A 26,549-nucleotide genomic window follows, 5' to 3' on the forward strand; every position below is an offset into this window, starting at 1 on the left:
ATAATCACATTCATCATTACTACTTGCTTTGATGCTTGCACATGGGAGAATACTAATGCTTAATAGCAGTCAGATACTGATATGGTGCACTGACTGTTCTAAATTCTTTTACCAAGTTCCAGAAACTGTTCATTGTTTTTTTTCCCCTTTCATCGACTGCTACTAACCATTAGATATATTTTATTTCTATTTTTCCTCGTTAACCAGTTTTGTGGGAGTGGGCTTCTCCTTCATATGTTCAAATCATGATAGAAGGCTGTCATGATTTTTATTGCATTCTGTAGATGGTGTCAAGCAGTATGTCAGAATTAAACATGCTTGTTTTTATTAGTTGTGATTAGTTTTCATGTTGTCATTAAGCCGTCACTAGCTGAAACTAATCTCTTCTCTATCTTTCTTTCCTTTTTGTTTTGTTTTTGTTTCTAACCACCCAGCCGCCACCGGCAACTAACCTATGACCTTCTGACCTCTGAACTCTTCACCCAATGATGACCTGACCATGCCTGCCTGCTGATCAGTTAACTGGTAATCGCCTTTGCTTGCCTGTCTTCAGTGCAGCGAGCTGAGGCACTTGTCCGTTCGTCTTACCATCTAACAAAAAGACAAAGAAATTGTTGTCCTCCAACTCAGCTTTTTTTCCCTGTTTGGGTGAAAGTGGTTCTAGAACCTGCACTGAATAGTAGTAAAGCAATAAGGTCCAATTCATCCCTCCGCACTGATCATCTTTTAGTGTCCCACCCTAAATGAATGGTAAGAACGGCCTCACTTGAGAGATGGAGGCAGATGTCCCTTAACTCCCTGATGACAGAGGCAGTTACTGTGAGACTTCTAGGAATCTTTTTCTTCTCATAAAGAAGTCAAAGTTCTCTTTGAATGTACTGTGTGATGATGCATCATGCATGAACCTTTGGTCAGGGATGTCATTGGTGAAGGGATTCCTAAAAGTATTCAAAATTTGACATGCAGTGTAGTCACTACCAATGCCCTCAAAGGGCAGAAGATGCAGCCTTTTTTATATTACCTGCCAAATTGGGTGTTTTTAAGAAGAAAAAAGTGCCATGAAAGATAGGTTACTGAATTTTTGAACTACATCAATGCATAAACTAAACAGCAACACTATTGAAGCTAATCCTGAGATACTTTCTTTTACTATATATCAACTTCCTTAAAAGATTACATGAGTACAAGGTACATGCATTATGTGTCACATTACTGGGCAAACTGTTCAAATATTTTTTTAAACCTCCCTGTATAGAGAAATTTCATTAAGGATGTAAAAGCCATGCTTGCCTATTTGCTGTATACATGTAATGAAATTGTAGATAAAGTGTAGTGCATTGAAACAAATTGAAAAAAAGTAGATACTTTTACTATACAAGGGTGCTGGTGCAGAAAAAAATATATTTTTGGAAATGTAGCATTTTATACTTTCAAGTGTTATAAAAAAGAAAAAAGAACAAAGAAACCCTTTATTTCATTAAATGATTTTTTCTGGTGGTTGTCGAGAAACAAAAGACCAAAAGAGCCTTTTTGTCTTTATTTTTTATTTTTTAAGTATTGGAATAAGTATAAAGAAGAGAAAGTGCCTTATTTTCTTCATGGTCATTTAGTCAGATGTCTCGTATAATCCGCTCCTCCCTCAGACAGCAAGTTAATGCATGCCACTCTGTCGCCCAGTATGTGAAAAGAAGCTGTGAGGAAAGACAAATGAGTTGACCATTTAAATTACCTGGTTTTTGCCATAGCATAATGCAACTTTGTCAGATCTGAAACTGTGAAATGGAATTGTTCCACCAACAGCCAACCGCAATATTTTTGTAACATGTTCCCTCTTCAATTGTAGACAATATATTTTTATAGTACTTGCTCAGCCTTAAACCAAAGGGTTCTAAGATGCAGTCTCATTCTAAATCAAAGTATTAGATTACACTATTTATACAGTAGCAAGTGTTATACCCCCCCCCCGCCCCCGGAATAGGTTGCATTGTCCCTATTTGAAATAGATAAGGGAAAACACAGCAGAACGTGAACTTGCCTACAGGATGATTTTGTCCATGACTAAACTGAGCATTCAGACAGTCTGTCTTTGAGCATGTTTTAGGTTTTTGTGTGCTTCATCTACAATGCCAAATAGTGTGTACTCCTCATCAAACTCCTACTTGATGAATGTTAACTGCCGGTTGCGCTTTACTGAAAAAGAAAAGAAGTATCAGTTAACTATCTGGAAGTTCAGCTATGCTTCAGTTTGAGTCAGTAAACATTTGCATAGCTGGGCTAGTGGTGATAAAACACTTTACGCACAAAGGTGAAGTAAAAAAAAATTTGAGCAAGTAGTGATACGTTAATTGCTTTGAGCAGATTTGGCAAAGATCAGGTGATAACCCCCCTCCATTGTGTCAACTTATTATCCTAAAAATCTTCACAGCTTCCAAATCAAAGGTCAATAGTAAGTTAGGTAAGAGGGCTTACTTTTTAAGCACCTGCATGGTGACTTGGTCTAACCATTGTGTCTCACCTGGAAACAAGTATCAATTTATTTACTATGCAATAAACATACATCCTTTTGTATTCAGCTAGCTTTTATTTTATCTTGCCACTGGCTTTGTCTTCCTGTTACACATAGGTTTTGTGGTTTGACTTTCAGTATATGCTGTGCCATTTTGATTTTTGTTTTGTTGAATAAAATTGCAACACTCAAAAATTTTGGAGAGAGAATTGCTAAAACATAACCAGTATTTGATCCAGTTTCATCTCAACTATGATAAACCTGGACATTTTTAGATGCTGATCAAAGGTCTCTTCTTGGGAGAAGTGTGACTTATAAAAGTAATGTTTGTTCTGAAAAAGTTTGAAGACTTAGTTGACAACATTTTGGATCAACTTAAAGCATGACATTTGAAATCTCTGAATGCCTTGGTTCTCAGTATTATCATTCTTTATTGAATTTTTCTTTATTAAAATATGTAGTTTAAGACTTTTTTCTGACAGTATTATGTAATTTTTTTTAGAGTGGGTATACATACATCGCTTGTATGTTACCATACAGATGACATGTATTTGTCTATTCCTTTTACTTTAGTTTGATGCTATGTATGTACCATAACCAACCTATTGCCTATGAGAAACATGTAAGATAATGTATTTACAGCCATTGTTACAAGTTTATAATGTATTTTTCTATCTTGTTTTATATGTATGTTATATAACATTCAGAAGAATTTTTTTCCTGATTGAGAAAAGGATACAAAAATGCAAAACCCACAATTTTGATAACTGAAAATTGCCAATTGTTTTGCAGTACTTTATTATTATATTGGGAGTGTTGTCTTTGGGCTTTTAGTTAGCTACTGGATTGAATACATTAGACATATCTGGGTTTTAGTTGGGTTTTTACATAGCTTGCATTTTAATTCTTTGGTTCTTTGCTGTTTCTATTAACCCATAGCATTATTTTAATAAATGTTATAATACCAACCTACTAACTCTGGACTATGTCAGTTTATTAACCATTACATGTTTAATTAAAATAAACAAGGAAAGACGGAAGAATGTAAAGTCTTGAGTTATTGGACTAACCCTGAAGAACGTGACCACCGATAACACAACGTGACTTGTTTTATGTTGTTTGTTTGGCTGACATTCTGCACACTACTATTAAATTGGCTTTGGTCATTCTGGCCTCTTACCTTGGGGTTAGGTGCCAATAGAGTTGGGAACAAGTAGCATTATTGGAGGCATTCTTGTAGAGTCTTGCCACTTGCCTTTCAGCATCTGCATTACTAATTCCACACTTTCCTTCTCTGAAATAATCACTGTCAGCTCACAGCAAAAGGGCAAAGATACCAATCTATTGGTAAATTATGTTATGTGTCCAGAGGAACCAGTTTGATTCTTTGTTGAGCCATTTTGAAGCTACACAAATTCAGTGTGATTTGAAGCACTGATTAAAAGGACAATTCAGCAGACATCTCAATATGTAACTCTCCTGTGTTGTTCATGCTTCTGAATGTATTTGAAGCAAGAAACTTTTCACCCCTTACTCTAGCAGAATCTGCCTCTCCCTTGTACATGAATCTAAATTACTTTCACTGTGACCCTGAAGGGGTTTAAGTTGCAATCCTCAAACTACATAATTCTCAGGTAATTGTACTGACTTCAAGCAGGTTGCTTCACAGTAAACAGCTTGAACACTGTAGCTTAACTACTTTTAGGATTGTGGGTTTTTAAATCTACTGTAGTGTTTGAACACCACTTAGCTCAGGGCAGTACAAAGCTGTACAAAGTCGAATAGGTCATTTTGTAATAACTGCAAAAAGTAAATAAACTCTTTAGTAGTAGCCATTTTCAAAAAGGTCTAAAGTTGACTGTTACCAAGGGATAACTTTAGCAATCAGAGTTCAGAGAAGCAAGCTGTAGTAAGTTACTTTCAATCAACTTCATTCTACTAGGAAACAATTGTTAAGAACTTGGGGCTATATCCCCAAATTCATCCTATTTACACAAGGACTACAGCTTGTGCAACCGAATTTCTCTGTCTTGTCCCATGTGCACCTCTTCTGGGAGGTTTCCCTGTCTCTCCAAAGCATGCTGTGGGGGTGCATGAAGAGAGGAAAGGGGGAGTTCCATTGCACAAACAGTGTCCTTGTGTGAAAATGGGGTGACTTTGTTCAGTACAACCCATGCTTTCTGTGGCCTATTTATAGCTGCTATGTTAATTACATTTGTTTAAAATTTACTCATTTGTAAACAAAAATGATTTTGTATAGACAATGACACCTGATTAAAGTAATCAGTTTTAAATATACCCATTAATATATATATAACTGAAGCATTATACTTCAGTTCCACCACATAATAAAAACAAAATCCCATCTATTGGATAGAGGCTATGTTAGGACAGATTGATACATTTTAAACATAATCAAGGATTCTTTATGAATAATATAATAAAGTAGAAAATACTGAAATCCAGAGTTTTAACTAGATAATACTCAATATTTGTGATAATATGAAAGTTTGCTCTTATGTATAAAACAATACAAGGGTGTTTTGTAATAAAGGTTGATAACCCACTTCAGTATTACACCAATATACCCGTCATCAATATGCTTCAGTGGTCAACAAATGTTAGCCTTGCCCCATGAGTTGTATTCAACACTGCATGAAAGGAACAGACTTTGCTTGTGCGGTTGGATGTCACCTTCATTTTCTACCCCATGCAACCTTCTACACACCCTAAAAATTGCTCCAGAGGGTTTAGGGAAGGTGAGAAGTCCTGCTGTGCAAGTGGATGTCTTCCCTTGCAGCACTGGTTGCATACCCACTGTTTGAAGCCACAACCAACGTTGATTAATTGTATAATATAGAACAGTGAGACACATTTTTAAAATAATAGTAATAATAACCATGACTTGTTTTATGGTGAAAAACCAAACCTTCCTGTGAGCTGGAAGAAGGGATTTAATTTGTATGTAAAGGCAAAAGGCATGTCATTCCAATGACAGATGCTCATGCCTGTTGAGCCCTCCTGAGTGTGGATGGGCTTTTGAAAAAGCTGCTATTCAATGGAGTTGGGAAGCACCCATGCACAAGCACAGCACCTCATAAATCAGGATCCTTGCCATATAGTTCCTTGAGATGGCACCTTATGTATTTAATTTGAAATTGGAGTTAGACATTATTTCTAAATACTTAAGTCACATTTTAAACACTGCTGGTTACTTAGTAATAAAAATCTACTACCATGGGGGATGGGGGTACCCATTGTTAAGTCTCATCGGAAAAGGCTCACTGAAATAAGGATGAGTTACTTAAGTCTGCTTGTTGCTGTTACACTCTTTAGTATAGCTATCATTAAATTTATTATTTGCCCTTTACCAGCAAGTCCCTGTGATTTTTCCTCTGAAGTGGGGAGAGTTTGTGGCTATTTTTCCTGGAATAAACAAGCTCATCTAAATACAAGACAATATGTAACTGGAAGGAATAAACTGGTCAGGACACCAAATTCATAGCCTGCTTACAAGTCCTATTAACCATGATGAAGCTGGCATATGAGTAAACATGTTTAGGATTGTGCTATGATATCCTGTAGAAGTTAAAAATAGTCCTTAGGCCATAATTTTGTCCATTCAAGTAGAATTTATCTTTGTGCACCTAACCTAGTTGGATTAAATAGTAGTTCTCCAATACCAGATCTTTAAGTGAACACTTAAAAGATGCCCACACTTTTCTTAAAATAACCATTACTGTAGACCACCATTACCAATTGACAACTTTTAGTGTAGGTAGGGACCACTGAAGTAATTTCATTAGGAAATGCCAGTGGAAGTGGACAGCCATACAATAATCACATAATAGGCACAACTGTGTACAATAAGTGTATGTTAACACAAGTTTCTGAAGTAGCATATTTCATAGAATAAAGATAGGTCCACAGTCTAAAAACATTCCCCAGGATGCAAATTGTGAATTGTGCTTGGAATTCCTATCTTTATTTTTGATGTAGCATTAATATATGAAGTGAACACAATCGCCAGTGAAATACTTTCTGCTAATCAATGTTGAATCAAACTGGTTAACTAAAGAACAGTGCTCCTGATTCTTTTTATGCTGCCAGATCACTAACTGCAGGTGTAAAAATCCTGCCTTAGAAGTGGGTATTTGAGAAGCAGCAGGTGGCTTACTTGCAGTATTCACTTCTGGATACAAGTTGTGCTAGTGGTTGACTACTAATTGCATCAGGAGAAATTACTCCCAGGACAAAGGTTTGCTTCTGAAGGACTAATGATTAAGGAGAATTTTTAAAATATATATAAATAACCTATTGAGATCTGTTGTGAGAATGCTTGAATCATTTAAGTTTTTGTTTGTGCAACACAGTGTATTAGGAAAAAATGGGTGTTGCCCAAACACTTGTAAATAATAATAAGAAACACGCCTGTAAATGATGTGCAATAAAAACTGGAAAAATTATATGTGCTTTATCCTCAAAAGCCAATTGACAGCTTGTAGGGCTGTCAATACTTTTATATTTTGAAAAGTCAAATTTTATTCTGTATCAATGTATGGCAGAATAAAGAATGTACATTTTGCACTCTTTAACTGTCATTAATGTTTCTAACACCTTAAGAGATTCCAGAGTTCTGCATCTAGTTCCCTAATTCATTCTCATTGTAAAATACATGTGAGATAGCCTGTATCAGTCAAAGGAGATCAGAATTGTGTGTGTGTGTAATCGATGAGTTAATTTAGAAATACTCCTTAAACAACCAGACAAGGATGAGTAAAGTCCAACAAAAAGTAGAATCCTTGTGTTTCATGTAGTTATTGAACAAGATAAATAAATGTTGTACTTGTCTTACAGGTAATTAAACTTCCGTGGCTAGGTGCTACATCCTAGGAAGAGCAAAACTGCACATTTCCCTTGCTTTATGGCATGTTATTCCAGGAGTACTTGACCTTTTGCTTTAATGAAGGTCCCTGCCCTTATTCTACTCTGTCTCTGAAGGTTTAAGGAAATGGCAGCTTTTGTTTTTGAAGTGGTAGATTCTCTAGATGCCTTTGTGTTGCAGCTGTTGGTGGGGATATTCTGGAAACCTGGTCAATATTTTCAGCCTCAAGAAGAGGTGGGCACTCAACTGTGTTATTGGCGCACTGCCTCTTATAGGTTGCTGAGGCACAGGATGGTTGTAGCATTAAGCAAGTCAACCCTCCACAATGACCTCCTATTTCTTTGCTTCCCTTCTCCCAAGTTGCAACCCTTCCCAATATTCACCGGTTTCCTGCCTGAGGATTCATACAGACCACTAACGGAACCAGCTTACCTCAATCACATCATTTCAGTGTTCTCAAAAATTTCTTTTGCTTTATTATTTTTCATTTCTGTATCACTTTATATTTTAAAGAAAAAAATCTGGAAGTGGTTTACAACACATTAAAACAGGCATAGGCAAACTTGGCCCTCCACATGTTTTGGGACTACAACTCCCATCATCCCTGACCACTGGTCCTGTTGGCTAGGAATGATGGGAGTTGTAGTCCCAAAACATCTGGAGGGCTGAGTTTGCCTATGCCTGCAAAACATCAAATAAAGCAAACCATAGTAAAACATTACTGAAGAAAGTAAAAAAAAAAAAAGCCAGCATACATCCAAAGCATAATGAACAGGAAACCAAAATATTAGAAGATTTCAAAATAAAATGTTACAAAGGAGGTCAACTACAGAATGTACATTTAACACAATGAAGTACATTTTTATTAAACATGTCAGAAGAAAACATTACTAAAGGAAGTGAAATATAAAAGGCACATTTGAAATGGTATAATTAATGAGAATAAAATATTGTCACAAGCATAGAACACATCTGGTGCTGTTGCTGTCAATCTTGCCAATGGTAGATCCTGGTGAGTGGCGGTCATGGAAGCTCAGACTTCATGACCTGGGTCTGCACTTAAGAAACAGCCAAGATAGTCTCCACAGTAGCCTCAGCTTTTTATCCCTCCCAGGCAAGGAGCATGCCTTCCAGGAAGACTCACAGCCAAGATGGCCTGTGGCTTCGTCAGAACTCTAGCTGAATGGTGCTGCTATGCTAATAAGAGGTACATTGTGATTGCATACTGTATATCCTGCACTGGGGAACAATATATCCAGTCAGCAGTTGCCTTGGATCAGAGCATCACTTTCCCCTTGTCACTTGCTTACAGCAACAGCAAGAGGACAGCATACAGTTAACATTCCTGGCATTAGTTCTGTTTGATCAGTAGCTTGAATTACTGGCAGTCCAGTTTGCAGTGAACTACATCTAAACAGCAAAAAGAGGTAACGGTTTTGCTGGGCTCTTTAAACCCAATATGGCCTGCCCAGGTGTGTAACCTATGGACAAAGTGTCAGAGGGAAAACCATTTTCCAAGACTACTCAGTCAGTACAGCACAGGAGATCATATTCACCTCTCCTTTGGCTGGTCATTGTTTGTAGCCTAAGGCACACACCTTTTCCTTGCTTGTTTTTGTTCTCATAACCTCATCTAGGCAACATCATGTAGCCCCAGTTGGTTCAGCTCTACTGCCTTTGATCTGCTTGTCCTGCACATTGTAAAAGTAAGTTACAATTAAAACAACCACCACCATCACATTCAAGGCTTCTAGGCCACAATCGGTTCAGCTACTGTTTTAGTCAGTTGCTGACATGAATTAATTGAAATAGCCGTTACTAAAGAAAGAAAGGTGGGATGAAACAGGCACAACAAGCAATGTTTCTTAGGATCCACCTTGGAATGTTTATGTAGCTGGCTGCTGTCCTAATGGCTCCAGCCATGACTCATTTACTCTATTTGCCTTTTTTTGCTATTACTTTGATACGTCCTCTGCTCTGAGCATGAGCCCTCCTGTGTAGGAACAAGCCTTCTCATAAAGGGCTTAAGCACCTTCCAGAATATGCTACGTTATCCTTTTGCATGTTAAGATTTTCTCATGTCCTGTTAACACCTGCATTCATCTGAATAAATATGCTCACAAGGATAATAATCCAGAAAAAGTTGCAAATGTAAATAAAGCTTTTATTCTTTGCATGAAATCGCAGGCGATATCACAAATGAATTGTGCAAAACAGTGCTAAAGTTGTGCTGCTGAGAAACTTGAACTCTGCCACTTTCTGTGGCAAAAGGCTGAACGCTTGGTCTTCTGGTTAAAATGTACTGTCGTATGGACTACAGATCATAAACTCATTCCTCATGAAAGCAAAGATCCATGCAGTGCTTTTATGAACCTGGGATCCTGGTTGCCAGTAAATCCCTTTTCTCCTTTGTGGTTTGTGCTAAGATACCAAGAGCATGATAAATAGCAGGGGGGTTGCTAAGTACTTCTGAGTTTCAAGTATAAGCTGATATTTACATATGCCAATTTAGAATACAAATATCACAGAAACAAATTAATTTCCAATCCACAAATTGCCCCCAATAAAGTCTTAATTTGCTCCCCACTCTAGATCACCCTCAAACTTGACCTCAATTAATTTCCCAACAGATCCTGTTCCAGATCTCTTCAAGTACCACCAATCTTACTAGATAGTCCTCTTAATTTATTTCCTTGAATTAATTACTCACCTAGAAGCTCTTGAGGCACTCAGGGAAAAAGGGGGAGCCTGTGCCCAAGGACCCATCCCTAGCAACACTCCTGGTGACTGTGTCTTAAGAGCACGTTAAGAGTAGCTTTTCTCTTGCTGTTTGGTCCTCTTGAGAGCTGATGAAACAGTTTGAACACAACTTCCTCCCCACATACAACACACAGCCCTTACTATGTAATTGTAAGGTATGGAATGCTTCAGGTTTGCTACATGCACACTTACGGCACTAGTAGCAAAGATGTTGCATATGTATATTAGGAGCGCTTTCACCTCTGAACTGAAACACTGGATTTACTGTGGTGATTATTCAGAAAGGAAATACTTGGTGGGAGAGATGTTCTGTATCAACCAGCCTCTGAATCTCCCACATGAACCACCAGATATTTTAGTCCTTGAAAAGAGAAAGGAAATAAGAGTGGTAGGGATTATCTGCAGTCTACACTTCTGAAATGTGTCAACTGTCCCAACAAACAGGAGAGCCTTTGCAATTTGAAAGCATCACAGAATGTGTTGCCTAGTCATAGATTAGCTTTCTTAGTCTTGAAACTAAATAAATAACAGCTTGGTTGTCCCAGATTTCTCCCCAACTTCTGAGGCCAGTTGGAGTACTTGGAGGATGAAGACCCAACTGGCAAGTATATGTCATCCACCGGATACTAAGCAAAGTGTTCAATGTACAGTGTAATTTTTACCCAGCATGAGAAGGGTAAAGGATTGGGCTGTTAATTAACAAAAAAGCGAAAGTTAACTGAAAACTTAAATAGCTTTAGAATGAAAAACACAAATGACCACAAGTGGGAAAGTGCATTGGCAGAAATAAAAAAGGAAAGGCTATAAAAAAGACAACCCTATCCGAAGGATTTCTGTTGCTTTAAGCAATGTGGCAAGGAGCTAGTAGGAAGGGGGAAATGGAAAAGGAAAGAAAACATTCTTTTCTGAGTTATTTTTTAAAATATTCTAAACTTCCTGCCTTGAGATCTATGCTGATATGTTTGGAGTTACAATTTTGAAAAAGAAAAGAAATTCAGGTTTTGAAGGGCAGATTTAGTATGGCATCTATGTGGCAGATTTAGTGCCTAGTTTCTGAACATTTTAAATGTCCAGCTTAAAAATTCTTGGGACTGTTCAAAATGTTAAGTGACAACTCCCTGCCCATAGACTTGTGATCTTTTTTTATATTTTTAAAAAATGCCACCCCCATGGGAACCCGTGCTCTTGATGAACCAGAAATTCCCACATCCAGATTGAATACATGTTGGGATTCAGTCTATTTCACATATTTTATGTGTGCGCAGTCCCATTTGTGGCCCTGTTCTTGGCTTTGTGATTCAAAGGTCAAGTGCTTTTTTCACAGGGCTTTATGAAGGTGCAGATGGAGAGATGAGAAGCAGCCTCCAGGGCACAATCTCTCTCGCTCTCTCTTTTTGGCTGGGGAGCTTGCAGAGACAAATTGGGGGGAGGGCTAAGAGCATGGCCTGAGCTGATCAGAGCCAGCAGGCCAGGCAAATTAGATTGGACGACAAATATCAACCTTTGCTGCTGGATGTGAGGAGTCCCCTGTGCTAAGTGAGTGACAGGCACAACAGCTAATGTGTTTATTCTCCCTGCCCAGCAATCATAGTCAAGCAGCAAAATAACAATGCTTGTCAAAAAGAGTCAATGATTTTCATGGCAAAAACATAACCTTTGTGAGCAACTATGTGTGTGTTGTTAATAGTAGATCATGCTGGAACTCCCTAACAATAAATTTCAGGTGCTAATGTTAATAAAAATTTGAGTATTGTAGATCTAGTTATCTTTTACAGAGAAAAGCAACACATAGTTCTGCTATGGTATGTAAAAGGTACAGAAACAGACAAAAAGAGATTCCATGTGATGCAAAGAGGAGGCATGGAATTAGGTTGTAAAGGGGAAATTAGTTTATCATTTTATTTTATTTTTGTATGTGCAACATCTCTTGGGTCAAGCTGATCTGTTAAAATAAATACTCCCCTGTTTGAGGAGTGTTTGAACTTTGAGCTGAAAGCTGGTGTATCATCATAGCAGCAAAAAAAGAAAAAGAAAAATCTGTTGCACCAATCAGAATTACCCTGCTTCATTCCAATTCAGTTATATTTTACATTACAATGGGATTACTTGTTCAAATCCAGTATGACATTTTAAAAATGTTACCCGGCTGGAGCAAAACATTGTCCTATCAAAATGCAGCATTAGAACAAACTATTTTATTCATAAGTATGATTATTTGTGCCTGGCAACTATTATCCTGACTTAGTCCATTATCATAATTAAAGATTGCAACAGAAAACAAGCCCTTTGCACTCGTTTTACTGCTTATACAGGCCAATGCTCAACATGGTCAAAACAGTACAGTACGGTAGTTTCTATGTGGACAAGCAGCTAAAGAGAATCCTGAACATTTATATCTCTAGGGATAGTTTGAGGAATATGATCGTCGTGAATATGATCATTGTGGATTTCTATATGGGTTTTTTCCTGATCTAAAATTCCTGCAATATGAGAAGTAGAACTTAACTACCCCAGTATTCACATATCTCCAAATATTTTGATGTAATACTCAGTGGGTTAAGGTAACAGTGTACGAATTACATGTTTGGAGGGGGGAAAGCATTTAAATGTGTATTTTGAGATCATTTTTTAAAAAAAGATCAGTGCAGAAATAGAACAGAATTATGGGAGAAACATGTAAAAGTGTCATGGAGCAGAAATAGGTTTGTCTGCCCCTAGTTTTGAGGAGAGGTGCCATATATTGAACCTCGGATCTTAGATGTATCGAGGAAGGATTCTCCAACAAACACAGGTACCAGCATGCTGGCCAATACCCTCTGTGGCACTCACAAATGGTCTCGGTAATATCACTTCAGAAATCTACAAAGCACAAGAGCCTTCTCTTTCCTGCTCAGTTGGTCTGCACTATCTCAACCTGTTCGGCATTGAATGTGTACACTTAAACATGCACACACAATTGGATGTCAGGGTTGGATGTGCTCCATCTTTTCTCCTGCTCTGGAGGGTGGGACTCGAGGCAATGGCTTCAATTTACAAGAAAGGAGATTCCGACTAAACTTTCAGGGGAAAACATTTCTGACAGTAAGAGCTGTTTGGCAGTGGAACAGACTCCCACAAGAAGTAGTGGTCTCTCCTTCCTTGGAGGTTTTTTTTTAGCAGAGGTTATCTGTCATGGATGCTTTAATTGGGATTCCCCCCACCCCCAAGGTCCTTTCCAACTCTAAGATTCTTTGATTCTATGTTCTGAATAGATCAGAGGCACAAAATGTGGCAGTGACTAATGGCAGTGGCTCCCTCCTCCCTGACCATTTATGGGGCAGCTGATTGGAGGGGGCGTGCCCAAACCATTTTGCTCTCCTCTCTTTTAGCTCTAGCAGCCATTTTCTGTTATCCTACACTGCCCATGGCTTCCATTTTGTGATTGGCACCCTTAGCACCTGCTCAAAATTCCAAATGAGCCTACTAGCCTTCCAGTGTCAGCAACCTCCGAATTAAGTTTAAGTCTTCAGGAGTCCTTCCATGGAAAGAAAGCCTCTTCTATGCATGAGAGCCCCCCCCCCCCCGCCGCCACAAGTTAACATAAGAGTCTTGTGTTGTACAATTACTTCTGCTAATTATTGTGCAGCAGTTCTTGGAACAGCGATACCGTCGGCACGTCTTCCACTAGCATATCTCTGGATACATCCCACAAAGAGCTCTACCACTTAGCTATGTCCTTGCCCGTATTTTCTGTTTCCTGGGAACAAGTACAAAAGATCTGAGGAAAGCCAGAAATTTAGTGCTTTGGCCCATATACAATGAAAGCCCTATTGCTTTTCAAATGTGTTCCTGGTCATCCAAGCTTTCTGGAATGGAGCCATCTGCCTTCTTCCTATTCATAAGGAATAGCTATTTTCTTTCTTGGCACAATTTGGTGTAACCAACATAAAAGGCAGAGTAAGGGGCTAAGATAGGGCCTCTTCACTACACATTCCTTGTCCTACAACTTTTGTTTTCTACCTCAGGCCTGCAAAACTTGTATGCCATGAAGCCTGACGCAGCCCACCAGATAGCCTGAGACGTCTCACACAGACAGGCCAGTGCTGGTGGGAAGTTTGTCAAGCCTGTTAAGTTTCCATGCCTGCCTGGTAGATCACACATTTTTCAGGCTTATCGTACACCCTTTCCTTTGCCCTGCATTTTTTGCAAATCCCATTCCCCAGTGCTTCCCTTCCTTTAGGTTGCAAAGAGGATGATTATTAACACAACTTCTGAATGAGAAAAGATCCAAAAGGCACAAATGAGCAGCGACTAATCCTCCTAAGTGGCTTTCTTAACTGTGATCTGGGTGTCACTTCCAATAAACCAGATGTCTTCTGCTTCTAGAAATGGTGACCTGCGCACCTCAGATTCTTGCCAAGCCTCTGAGGGAACTTGCCACACTGCTGAAAGTCTTTTTAGAGCCCCTCATTACAAAGGCCTTTGTGGAAAAAGCACTGCTTTCTGCTGTGCAATGCCGAACATACTAATAAGATAAGTGTTTCATGTACAAAAGTCAACAAACATTCAAAAGCAAAATAGACACACACACCCCCTTTCACTGGCCTCTTGTCTTTTTATTTGGTCTCTGCTGGGTCTTTTCATCAAAGAACACATTTGAATGAAAAACTCCCTCAGCTTTGGATTCTGTTCATCAAAGTGCATTTTGCTACAGGAAATTAGAATTTATCAGGAAATTATAACTCTTATATAGCCTTAATATGAGGAGGACAGAGGACCCCCCTGAGGGGACAGTGGTCAGCTGTGCTCCTGATCCTTCTATTGACCATGTGTACTGAGGGGCTTTTCCTTTCCACTTCTGCATGTGGGATTCCACATGTTATTTGTAGGATCAAGATGTGTTACTACACATTAGTAAGGACATGATAATTTGCACACACACCCCTTTTAAGGACGTCCCTTGTGATGCTGCTGCAGTTGTTCAGAAACGTACTCTTGCCAAGGTCTGGACAGTTGACAAGGGATGTGCTTGGCAGGGCCATGGCATGGTTGACAGGATGATAAAACTGGCTCTTTGGAAATGAGGTTGGCATTTAACTTCTTAGTGGTGCTCTAAACTATCTTTATAAACCAAATTCTCGCTAAATTCTAAAACACTGATACATTATGTCTCCATATTGTTTGAGGTAACTTATGTGGAACCTGCAAATTGAGGGGCTGATTTCGAGATCTAAGGACAGCAAAGGGTGGCTATTGCAGTCTGGCCCTGTCAGATGTTTATCTATGCAAACACACTTTTAGAAATGAACTGAGAGTTAGGGCAGCTGTTTTTAAAACCGAGTATACTCATGACTAAGTAAATTTATAGTTGGTAGGAGTTACTGAGGGCAGGATTCTTGCTCTCAAACCATTGTTACAAGCATTCTGAATTACAGGGCTCATCTAGACTTCCTTTCGTGCCATGCTTTTGAGACACAGGTCCGCGCTTTAAAGCTCTGTGTTCAAACAGCTGTTTTCGTGTCCTGGCACTTTCCCTGGGAAAACCCCCATTTTACTGCTGAATCAGAGCAAATGGGATAAAATGCAGACCAGTGCCTAGAAATGCAGCACAAAATGAAGTCTGCCAACCTGATGGACTACAACTCCCAGTCAACACAGCTGTTATAATCCAAAACATCTGGAGGGTGCCAGGTTGGTAAAGGAAGACGACAGACACAACCTTGATCCCCGTTTGGAAGCTGTGAAACTACAGATGACTAAAGGAGAGAGTGCCTGCTTTACTGAGGCCCAAGGAATCTCAAGGGTCAGGCCTGAAATCTATTCCTGGCAATGCAATCTCTCCTTTCACAGCTCCCTTGCCACTCTGCTTCTGCTTCCTTCAGATACACGGAGGTTCACTGATCACATGGATTACCTTGGCTAAACGCTATGCTGCAAATAGTTTCTTGGGTCATTACATAAGCCCGTAACCCCCCTGCTGGTTAATATATTGTAAACAACAATTTGATGTGCTAAAAGTTTTGTAATTGGGACACCATCTACCGGAAATGACTAAAAAGTATTAGCCTTAGCACCGTTACTCTGTACGCAGTTGAGAATTAGCTTTTTCCTCATTCTGCCTGGAGATGAGTTCTCTGCCGCTTGCAAGTGTGCATATTTTGGTCCTGAATGGAAATTAGTCCAATAAAAGTGTTCGGTTTACTCATTTTGAGTCGCTCACCTAAATGGAGCGAGTATAATGAGATCAGTAAGGACTCTTACTATTGATTTTTCTATACCTGAGGATACATGCTTGTCTACTGACATAGGCAAAGCAACAGTGAGTTTCCCTCTTGCTGAATGAGCGATTAGCCAACTACTGCACCTCTCCACCGGGTGCTGAGTCTTTTTGGAGCCACGTTGGCCCAGTAATTGTAAACCACCCCAACCCGGAAATCCAGGCCCTATAGTTGACTACATCATTCATGGGGACAGGGTGGGTCTACCTTCTGGCATTGGCCCAGTTGATGGTGCTGCTTCTCTCAGCAAGAAAACACCTCCAGAGTGGGCAGAGCAGATTCTACAAGCCTTGATGCTCTTAACCACTGGACACTGTTCTCACAGGAATGGTTGTATGTGGGGGAGTTGAGATGACAATACCTTCACCCAAGAGCAGATGTTTCTCCTGCTGTGGTTGATGCTGATGCTCTTGCTTCATTCCAAGGCCAGCAGCAGCCTTCCAGATTAGTTCCCAGAAAGTAGCTGTAACTCAGCCAAACTAAGATAAGGGCACAATAATCCATTGCTCACCAGATACCAGCAAGAAAATAAGACTAATTTACACATACCATTAAAAGTTCCTATTAATTGAGGTCTGTTTTGTCACAGATTTATTTCCATTGCAATCTAAATTATCCATATTCTGTTTTTCCTTCCAGGTAACTCAGAAAAGCACATAGCTTCCCCCTTTATCCTTATACAACAACCCTGTAGGGGGGGCCAGTTAGGCTGAAACTAAGTGTCTAGCTGAAGATCCCACAATGCATTTTATGACTGAGAATGAGAATTTTAATCCATCCCTCTCTCTGGTTATCATGCCAACACTCCAGCCACTCTTGTTGGCATCTGGCTGTCTCAGGAGACAATGGAGGAGTGTGCCTTTGGGGATGAGGTCAAGCTGTTGGACGGTTACAGCACCTGCTGTGGCTGTAGAGACTGATGCGGGAGAAACATGTTTTGTTGCAGCTGGGGCAGATGTAGGCACCCAGTTGTGCAGATGCACCCTGGCGTTTCTTCTCTCTGCGCTCCTCCCAGCCACTATCCACACTTAGCTTTCCTCCATGCTTTGCAGGCATGGTCCATGCCTTAAAGCTCCATGTCTGAATGTTCTGGAGCTTTCCTCACAAAAACCCACTCTTTACGGCAATCCTGGAAGCATGGGGAAAAGTTTAGTGTGCATAAGCCCTGTGCTGACTCTCTGTGGGTTCTTTCTCTTAATTTCAGTGTCCGGGAGCTGAGAAGCATAAATCACCACTTTTCTCAAAATGCATCCTGCACGATTTGTTCATTCAAATCGTTTTCTTGAGAGAAGAATGTTCACATGAATATGTAAACATTGATCTCTCCATGCAATCAGGCTGCCTTTTGATAGGGCAGCAAAGTAGGCTTGATGGGAGAACCCTGATTGCACGGGGGGGGGGGTTGCTGATTTGATTCTCTCAACTAATCCTGCACATGCATGCCAGGATCAGGGACCCTCCAGAAAGACTTGAGGTTGGCTATAGCAAGATGCAGCAGGAGGGGAAACAATTGAAATAGGAAGTGGGCGGCTGTCTTGCATGGAATGGTCTAGGTCATTCATCAGGAGGCAAAAGACCTTGAGTCATCCCTGTACTTAGGTCAAACATGACATTCATTCCCCACATAGCTTAGATGTGTTGTGCTGGGAGCTATTTATGTATTAACTGAAAGCCAGTGTGGAGCAGTGGTTAGTGTTGGGCGACCATGGGAGACCATGAAGGAAGTTCTTTGAGTGACCTTGGGCCAATCACCATCTCTTCAACCTAACCTACCATGGTTGCGAGGACACCATGTGCAGGAAGGGAACCAAATATGCCACCTTAAGCACCACAGAGGAAAGCTGGGATATACGGTAAATAAATGTGTGTATTGAACGAAGGACCAAGAGGAAAACCCTTTTGTCCATCTCTATAGTTTGGGAGAGTCAAATGTGCCAGATTTGGGGGAGAATTCAGTGAGCCAACTAGCAAGTGTTTCATTTTCACCTCCTCAATGAGATCTAATTATGAAGGATTTAGTGTCTATTATTCCCCAAGAGGCTGTGTTCACACTTCAGCTAAGCACGGGTGGTGGCTCCACTCTAGCGTAAGCCACAAGTGCAAAAGACTTCACTAATAGAACTTCTGTTATGTCTGGCCATCAGGGAGAAACTAACTATAGGGAAGGCACCATAAACTGTGAAATGAAAACGGCTCCTTTCCCTATGATAAGAGGAAGCTAGCATTGAACCTATTACTCAGATTATAGTGAATCTGAATTGCTTTCCCCTTGAGCTGCTACAGAGATAGATCAGTCGGATTAAATTCCTCTCTCTTATGTAAAACAACTTAACTGGAATAGATAAAAACGTAATATATTTTTGAAGACTTGTATGTTTCCTCGAGTCTGGATAATAATAAGTCCTTGACTTACAAATGTCTCCTTGATTGTTTAATGAATTATTTTCTCCTCCTTAGATGGCTTCTGACTGGAATGTACTAATAAAACATAAAAAAGTGGGATACATGTTTTTCCTGAAATAATTCTAGAAGAATGATTTATTTGAATAATAAATGTATGGTATTATTTTCTTTCTGGTGTCTGGTGAGCAATTGATTATTGTGTCCAATCTATATACTATTATTTTCTTTAGACCTCGATATCCTCCTGAACATTAAGATACATTGTCTGCACAGTTGTAAATCTAAAAGTATTTTTAGGTACTAGTAGAAATAATAATAGAAAATTTACTTTTATGATTGAAAAGAGAAAGAACGGCACCCAAAACCAGAAGGTAGATCATGTAGAAGCCGGGTTTTGTGTGTGTAGCTGATGCAGATTCTCGTACAGATGTGTAATTGGAGATGCTCATCATATGGAGTCCATTGAATTGGCCGGATGCCTCTTTAGATGTGGATGGGAATGTAAATCTATATTTAGGAATAAATAAATAAAATGTCCAGTAGCACCTTAGAGACCAACTAGTTTGTTCTGGGTATAAGCTTTCATGTGCATGCATACTTATTCAGATACAATTTTTTTTTATTGATTTCGACTATGTCAGACCGACACGGCTACTTACCTGAATCTATATTTAGGAGTTACTGTAGCATTTGATGAAATTGCTCACCACCTGGCCTAGGGCGGGGCCTGACAGGCTCCATAAAGGACTGCTGCCGCTGCCGCTGCTGGGCAGAGAAGGCTGGTTTTTTTGTTTTTGTTGTTGTTGTTTTAAAAAAATGCTGTTATTTTTTACCTATGTCATTTTAAACTGTGATATTAATGCTTTATCCTTCGTTTTAGATTTTGATTTATGTGGAAATTGTTTTCCATTTGGTTGTGTATTTTTTTGACGTGGTTTATTTATTGTTTGTGACTTTTGTAATTATGTAAATCTTGTCATGTTGTAAGCCGCCTTGAGCATTGTTTTTAACTGAGGAAAGGCGGCATAAAATAAAATGATGATGATGATGCTCCTAGGGTGCAATAGCTTTTTGTTTTTTTGGGGGGAGATAATTAGGCTCTTTCACAAAACTCAGACATTCTGAGAGGTCTAAATGGTACAATTCCACTCTGGGCCACCACACCAAATGAAAAGCCTGTGAAGAGTCTGGGAGATTCTATCTTTCGTCATATTTCTGCCATGGGATTTAAACGATCCAGGCATGGACCCTGGTAGTGTTCTAGTTCAGCTTTCTAGTTCAATTGGCTGGGGCTGATGTAAGTTGTAATCTGAAACATCTGGAGAGCACCAGGTTGGGCTAGGCTGGACTATATTAAAATGACGTCAGTGTAGAATTAGGATGCTTCACAAGAAATGCTCCCCCAGATTGAATCCTGTGGTTTGTCTGTTGTTCTGGCAAAAAAGCAAGCAATTGCCAGTTGGTTAGAGCATGGTGCTGATAATGCTAAGGTTGCAGGTTTGATCCCCATATGAGACAATGGCATCTTCCTGCATTGCAGCGGATTGGACTAGATGATCCTTAGGGTCCCTTCGAACTCTACAATTCTATGATTCTGAGTGGGAAATTTCATCAAAAAATCACATTTGTCAACTATGGTGATGTTTGGTACATCTGAATAGACCCTCGCCAAGCTCCAGTTAGATTTTGCTTCCTGGGTATCATCTTCAGACTGAATTAGCAGCGCAGGGAGTCAATATGTGGCCATGTCCAAATATTCATCACCTGTAACCATTGCTATATGAATTAACTGCTTTCAGACAGCAAATTACTCTGACAAAGATTATTGGATGGCATAGTTAGACATGTATTACATTATGTATTATATGGAGCACCTTCACTGATAGACACTGGACCTCTTGACTACTTAAACAAAATGCTGGCAAGATTTAGGCATAATCTTATGTATGCCCATTGCTCATTCTTTCAAGCAATTCCCCTACCTGTCAACATCTATTATTTTGTGATGGTTGAATTTCAGCCAGTTCATTCCCATTTACGTCTCTGAGTCCATGGGAAATCAAAGAGGCTGCTAAGTCCAGGTGTGATTTAGTCTTGTGTATCTGCTGTCCATTCACACTTCATTTCCTGTTGCCTTCCTATCTCCACTAGCATCCATGTATGTCTAGTAATGAGATGAAGTCCTGCAGGGCTCCAGCGCAAGAGGAAAGCGGTTGCTAGGACTGAAAAAAAATTGGAGGGTGAAAAGTAATTCTGCTTTATAATTTGACATTTTGGGGTGCAGAAGTTCAAATTTTGAAGTTCCGAATTCAAAATTTAGATTTGATTTAGATATTGTGCCAGTTCAGATCCATCTGTTCCTTAAATTTTATTTGTCAAGGCTGCTTCCCAACACCAACCCAAATTTGGTGTCTGTGCAAAAGAATCATTCTTCTTTGATGTATTTCACATCCTCAGCTCTTCCTCTGTGGGGCTCAGATTGGCCTACGTTTGGTTTTTAGGAGGGCTGTAATCCAAGCAACATACAGGACCAGAGCTGCTTAGCTTCACTGCTTCATAGTGGTGTCCAAACTTTTTTCAAAGAGGGCCAGATTTACGAAGTGAAGGGCTGTGAGGGCCAGCCAAAGGGCCAACCTTTGTTGTTAACCTTTTCTTAGGATTGAAGTTGTTGAGGATTTTACCCCAGGAAATAAACTGCCACAGGGGCCGGATTTAGCCAACTGGCAGGCTGGATTGGACCCCCAAGACGGACTTTGGACATGCCTGCTTCAAATGATTGTGGGAACTGGTTATTTTGAAAGAAAGGAGTGAATTCACTGAAAGTCCTCCATTATCTGAAGTGTTCAGACTGCCACACACCAGGATTGCCATGACACTCATGTGCTATTGGTTCTTCTGTATTCAAGCATAGGGTTTCCATAATCTGACCTGCAGATGGAATTCTGGAGAAGGGATATATTTTGCCAATAAATCATCTGAAACTCTTTTGATTTAGCTGCCCTTTTCTTCCATCTCACCACCACATAGGAAGCTGCCTTAGAACTTTGCTCCATCTAGCTCAACACCTGCACTGACTGGCAGAAGCCCCTCTGGGTTTCCAGCATGAATCTTTCCCAGCTTTGCCTTGATATTTCAGCAGCTGAACATGGGCCGTCTGTTCTTTCCCAGGGAGCTCTGAAGCAAGGCTTCTAAACAGAATCCTCCTTCCCAAGCATCTGCTCCTGTATTGCTGTCTCACATTCCCTAGAGGAATTTCTGATGTTTGCTTTTATATTTGTAAGCTGCTTCAGAAAACTTCTTTATGGAGAGGAAAGCAGGGTACGTTTTTTAAAAAAACCAATAGCACCTGCATAGCGTTTGGGGACTTAGTAGCTAGTATGGTTCAGTGTGTTAACTGTCGCCTTCTTTATCTGGGACCCCCCTGCTGTCTAATGAGAGAAATGTTATACTTTGTCACAATGACTCTGCCAGTGCATTGTCATTTTGTGTCGGGCAAGTCTTGCCTGTATTATTTCCAAATTCCTTTTAGCCCTGCATGCCTATGATTTAAATTCAAAGGGCTCCTCAGGCAGCTGGTATGTTTGAATAAACAGAACGAACACAGATGAGTTACTGAGCTGTAAGGTGAGATAGCAAATCCTGCTAGTCTGTTGTTTTGCACTAACTTCTAACCTAAACTACTTTAGCACACTGAAAATACAAGCCTAATCACACTTATTAGAGAGTAAGACCAACTGAGCTCAGTGGGGCTTATTTCTGAGTACATGTGTCTGAATCTGCACTATTAATCCTTGCAAATTACTGTTGCTTAAATTGTATCCCTAGACTTATATTTCACCACTATTTCCCACTCAGGCTCCAATCTACTAAATTTAATATTTGATCACTGGAAAGAGCCTAGATTCTCTGTCTAATTTTTTCGAATGAGAATACTCTTTGTGGGCCATGATCCTTGCCTGAAGGGGGAGAGGACGGTGCTTGCTCTGAATTATGTGTTTCCTCCTTCCTCACCAATGCATTGCCCTTTTGTGTTGTGCCTTTTTAAGATGTAAGCCTGAGGGCAGGGACTCTCTTGGTTGTAGTAAAGCAAGTTGGGAGATTTGCCCCCCCCCCCTGAAAAGTAAGATGCACATTCTGCAAATAAATAAGATTCACAAAATCAGCTATCTGAGGCAGCTCCCTTGCTTTGCCTGAGGGCAGAGCCAGTACTAATATTTCCACTTCTAGACATGCTCTGAGCTCTGCCTCTGGATTCAGAGGGCCTACTTCCCAGGCCCTACCCAGGGACCATAATTTCTAAGTTTGTTCACATGTTACACTGAACGCAGGTACAAACTACCTCTACACATAAGTGTTCGTGTGAAAGAGCGTACACTTGTTGGTTTATACTGCTCAACTATTGTGTACAGAGGTACATACGCTGTACACTTGTTGAACGGTGCATGTCAGTAACCGTACGAGCTAAACTATTTGTGTATTCAGACACAACACCCATTGAATGGAATGTGTGACCTCTCCTTTTTGGCTTTTAAAAGGACGGCAACCCTGTTTAGGTAACAAAGCTCTATTGGAAAGGCAGAGCTCACATAATATTCTTGGAATATTAAAGCTGCCAAACATTGGCTGACAAATCAAAACCAAATCTAGGTGTGAAAATCTAGTGATGATTGAATTTGATAATTCACCCCTATAATAATAATAATAATAATAATAATAATAATAATAATAATAATAATAATCCTTTTTTGGTTCTATAAACACATTGACTACATAATCTATGTATATGTAATAATACATAGTTGTTATTTTGGTCTATAAAGTTAAGTGTATGTTCTCCCATTTGTACCCAAGGGAGGGAGGGAAATCAATTCCGGTGTAATTAGAATTCAGACCACTGGATAGTTTTACAAAGGTCATTTTAGACTGGAGTGAGATTGAGAGTGTTGTTGTTAATCGAACAGAGGATATTTAGTCAGTCTGTTTTACAATAAATGGAGAGAGCAAACAACATTAAGCCCGCTATCACTGCAGCCTCTCAGATGTGCCTTAAAAACCACCCTTACTTTGTTTAATACGACTTCAGTGGAGCAGATTGCCCTCTCCAGCATTACTTGATCTGTGTAATAGGAAGCAGTGTTACAATACAAACCTGAGTGTATCTGTTCCATATAAATGCACTGCAGTTGATAGTCATGGAACTTCCGCTCCAAATATCTGGTTTGAATTCATTTTACTTTTAATTTGTATGCCCCCTTTCTATATTACCGATTCAGTACAAAAAGTTTGTGATAAAAACATAACTTTCAGATAACAACAATATTCAATAATTCATTAGAATATTATAGCAGACAATAAGATCAAATATCAGCAAATAAAGTGCTTAACCCAAGTTCCTAAGCTCCATGCACTTCTCTTATTCAGTGGCACAAGACTGTCTTTATAATACTCTTCTCTTCTGTTCTCCTGCAACTACTGTACCACAACACTGCACATAAACTACTAAAAGTACAATCTTTCCTATATATGCCCACTCAGTCCCACTGATTTCAATGCCACATAATCCCAGGACTGTAGCCTTAAAGACATACCAACTTCCTTTGCTAATGTTCACCATAAACCAATTTCCCTTGCCTCCCCACATTTTATTCATGCATTCATGGTTTATATTCCTTGCCTTTTTAAGAAAACAATCTTGCAAGGCAATCTACAGGCATGCTGGTCATCGGATATTATTCTTCCCCATTCCACTGAGATACCTATATAATTTATATAGGTATAAACTAGCACATACTAATTTTATGCAAGTCCCACCCTCCCCCCTGATTTTGGTGGAATATTTCATCTCTCTTTTTTTGATGAGATATAACTAGCTACTCAATTGCTATCCTTAGTTTGTATGGTTTTGCCATCTGAGAAGTGGGGTTGGGACTATATTCAATTAGGGTGCATTCAAATATATGTAATAGGAGCTGCTTCACTATAGAAGCATATACATCATGTTCGTGTCACATATACCAAATCCTCTCTAGGATCAAGATCAATATCTGGCGGGTGATTGATCAAACATGCAATTTTTTAAATATTAAAAGGTAGGCATGGGGAAAGACAAGAGAAATGAGACGGAGGGAAGAGAAGCTGGGCTCATTCAATAGAAGGGAAAAGCAGCGACTGACTTCTATTAATTACTCTGGGACTTCTGAGAAGAAACTTCAATGGAAGTAAGAACATAGCTGTTCTTTGGTAACGTATGACTAGCCTTGACGAAGCTAAAACTAGTCTTGATCCCTTATTTTAAATTATAAATCTTTTCTGTTTTAAACTCAGCTTCCTATTTCTTAACTGCTAACGTAATCTTCGAAACATTTTAAGAACAATTAATTGAGGTTGGTGTTGTTGTTTTTTTTAAAAGAAAAGCTAGGAATCATCTCTCCACGTTAAGTTTATTTTCCTATTGTAATCATATTATACCTTTCACTTGCTTGATGCATTTAAGATTAACTTTCATTTTTAAGAGGTTTATTTAGCATATTAATCCATCCCTTTCAATTTGTAACCATTGTTCTTGCAAGCAAGCCATCCCATGTGATTTTGTAATGTTCATGCTTTGAAGACTGAGAAAACAAGGTTATTCTTTTCAACTGGTCTGGTTTATGACTGATAACAAACTTAGACCTTTGATCACTGGAAAGTAGGTACAGGCCTGAGGGCCAAACTGCACACAACACAGAGATCTGTGTCATTTCAACAACACTCTTTAAAAACAAAGAGCAGCTAACGGGGGGCTGTATGTCTACAAATGGAGGAAAGGCACAACTTTTTGCCAACAATCGCCTTTCCTTCACTCCTTTTTATTTATGTATTTGAGTTTCTGATACAATTCCATATCAAAGAAATGAACAGAAACAATGCAAATGACACACAAAACTCCCCTCTGAAATAGAAATTAAATAACAATTTTAGGATATAAAAAAATAAACAGAAAACCAGAAATCATTTCTCCACCGTCTTCCCATCCTCTCTTTCCATGGTTCCTTTTGTCTCTTTTTCTCGTGTTTCCTTCATTCACCCAGTCTGTCACAACTTCTTATATACACTTTAGTTTTTTCTTACACTGCTCAAAATCTTACCATCTTGCTAGGTTAATTGTTTGTTTATAATACTTTTTCATATATATATATATATATATATATATATATATATATATATATATGCAGGTTTTGGTGTCCTCGGGTGTCTTCCCGTGTAAAAGAGGTCAAGACACAAAGACTTTAGCAACTAATCCACACCTAATGACCCACCTAAGTGGTACTCAGGATATCACTCAAGAAATCACTCAAGGTATCTCTCAAGTAATTAAGGAACAAAAGAAGAAAAGGCACACTAGCCTGGGAACTTCCTCTCTGCCCAGAACATTGGAGGCTAGACACCACACCCCCTCTACAGTATTTATAGGAACTCAAACATTGAGATCCCGCTCTGTTCCAGTAACAAGAAGCCGAAAGCACCAGCCTGAAGATGACGAGTGAGACCTCGTCGAAACGTCGCCTAGACACCCCAACTTTTACACGGGAAGACACCCGAGGACACCAAAACCTGCATTCCTGTACCCGTGAAAATCTACGAAAGCATATATATATATATATATATATATATACCAGTCCTCCTTATATTTTTCAGCATTTTGATTTCTTATTCTAGTGGTCATCCCTGCTAATTCTGCATATTCTAACCATTTAAT

The 26,549-nt window shown here is 39.4% G+C and overlaps 1 protein-coding gene and 1 long non-coding RNA gene across 15 annotated transcripts in view; one reads left to right on the top strand and one right to left on the bottom strand.

Moving 5' to 3' along the window:
• Positions 1 to 7,096, top strand: part of QKI (QKI, KH domain containing RNA binding) — a 112,667-nt gene extending 105,571 nt beyond the window's left edge. For all 14 annotated transcript variants that reach the window (XR_014562543.1, XR_014562544.1, XR_014562545.1 and 11 more), the window contains one exon: positions 435 to 7,096. Coding sequence is in view for 6 of the 14 variants with exons in the window: in XM_083732707.1 (XP_083588833.1) it covers positions 435 to 451 (17 nt within the window). In the remaining 8 variants the exon portion in view is untranslated. The remainder of the gene's footprint in view (positions 1 to 434) is intronic.
• On the bottom strand, positions 6,841 to 16,940 carry LOC310841671. Its single transcript, XR_014562676.1, has 2 exons — positions 15,838 to 16,940; positions 6,841 to 15,807 (listed from the first exon to the last, which is right to left on the bottom strand). It is a non-coding gene; the product is annotated as an uncharacterized lncRNA (long non-coding RNA).
• Positions 16,941 to 26,549: the final 9,609 nt, after the last annotated feature.

Source organism: Podarcis gaigeae (assembly GCF_964106915.1).
Source record: "Podarcis gaigeae genome assembly, chromosome: 3".
In the NCBI taxonomy this organism is placed as follows: domain Eukaryota; kingdom Metazoa; phylum Chordata; class Lepidosauria; order Squamata; family Lacertidae; genus Podarcis; species Podarcis gaigeae.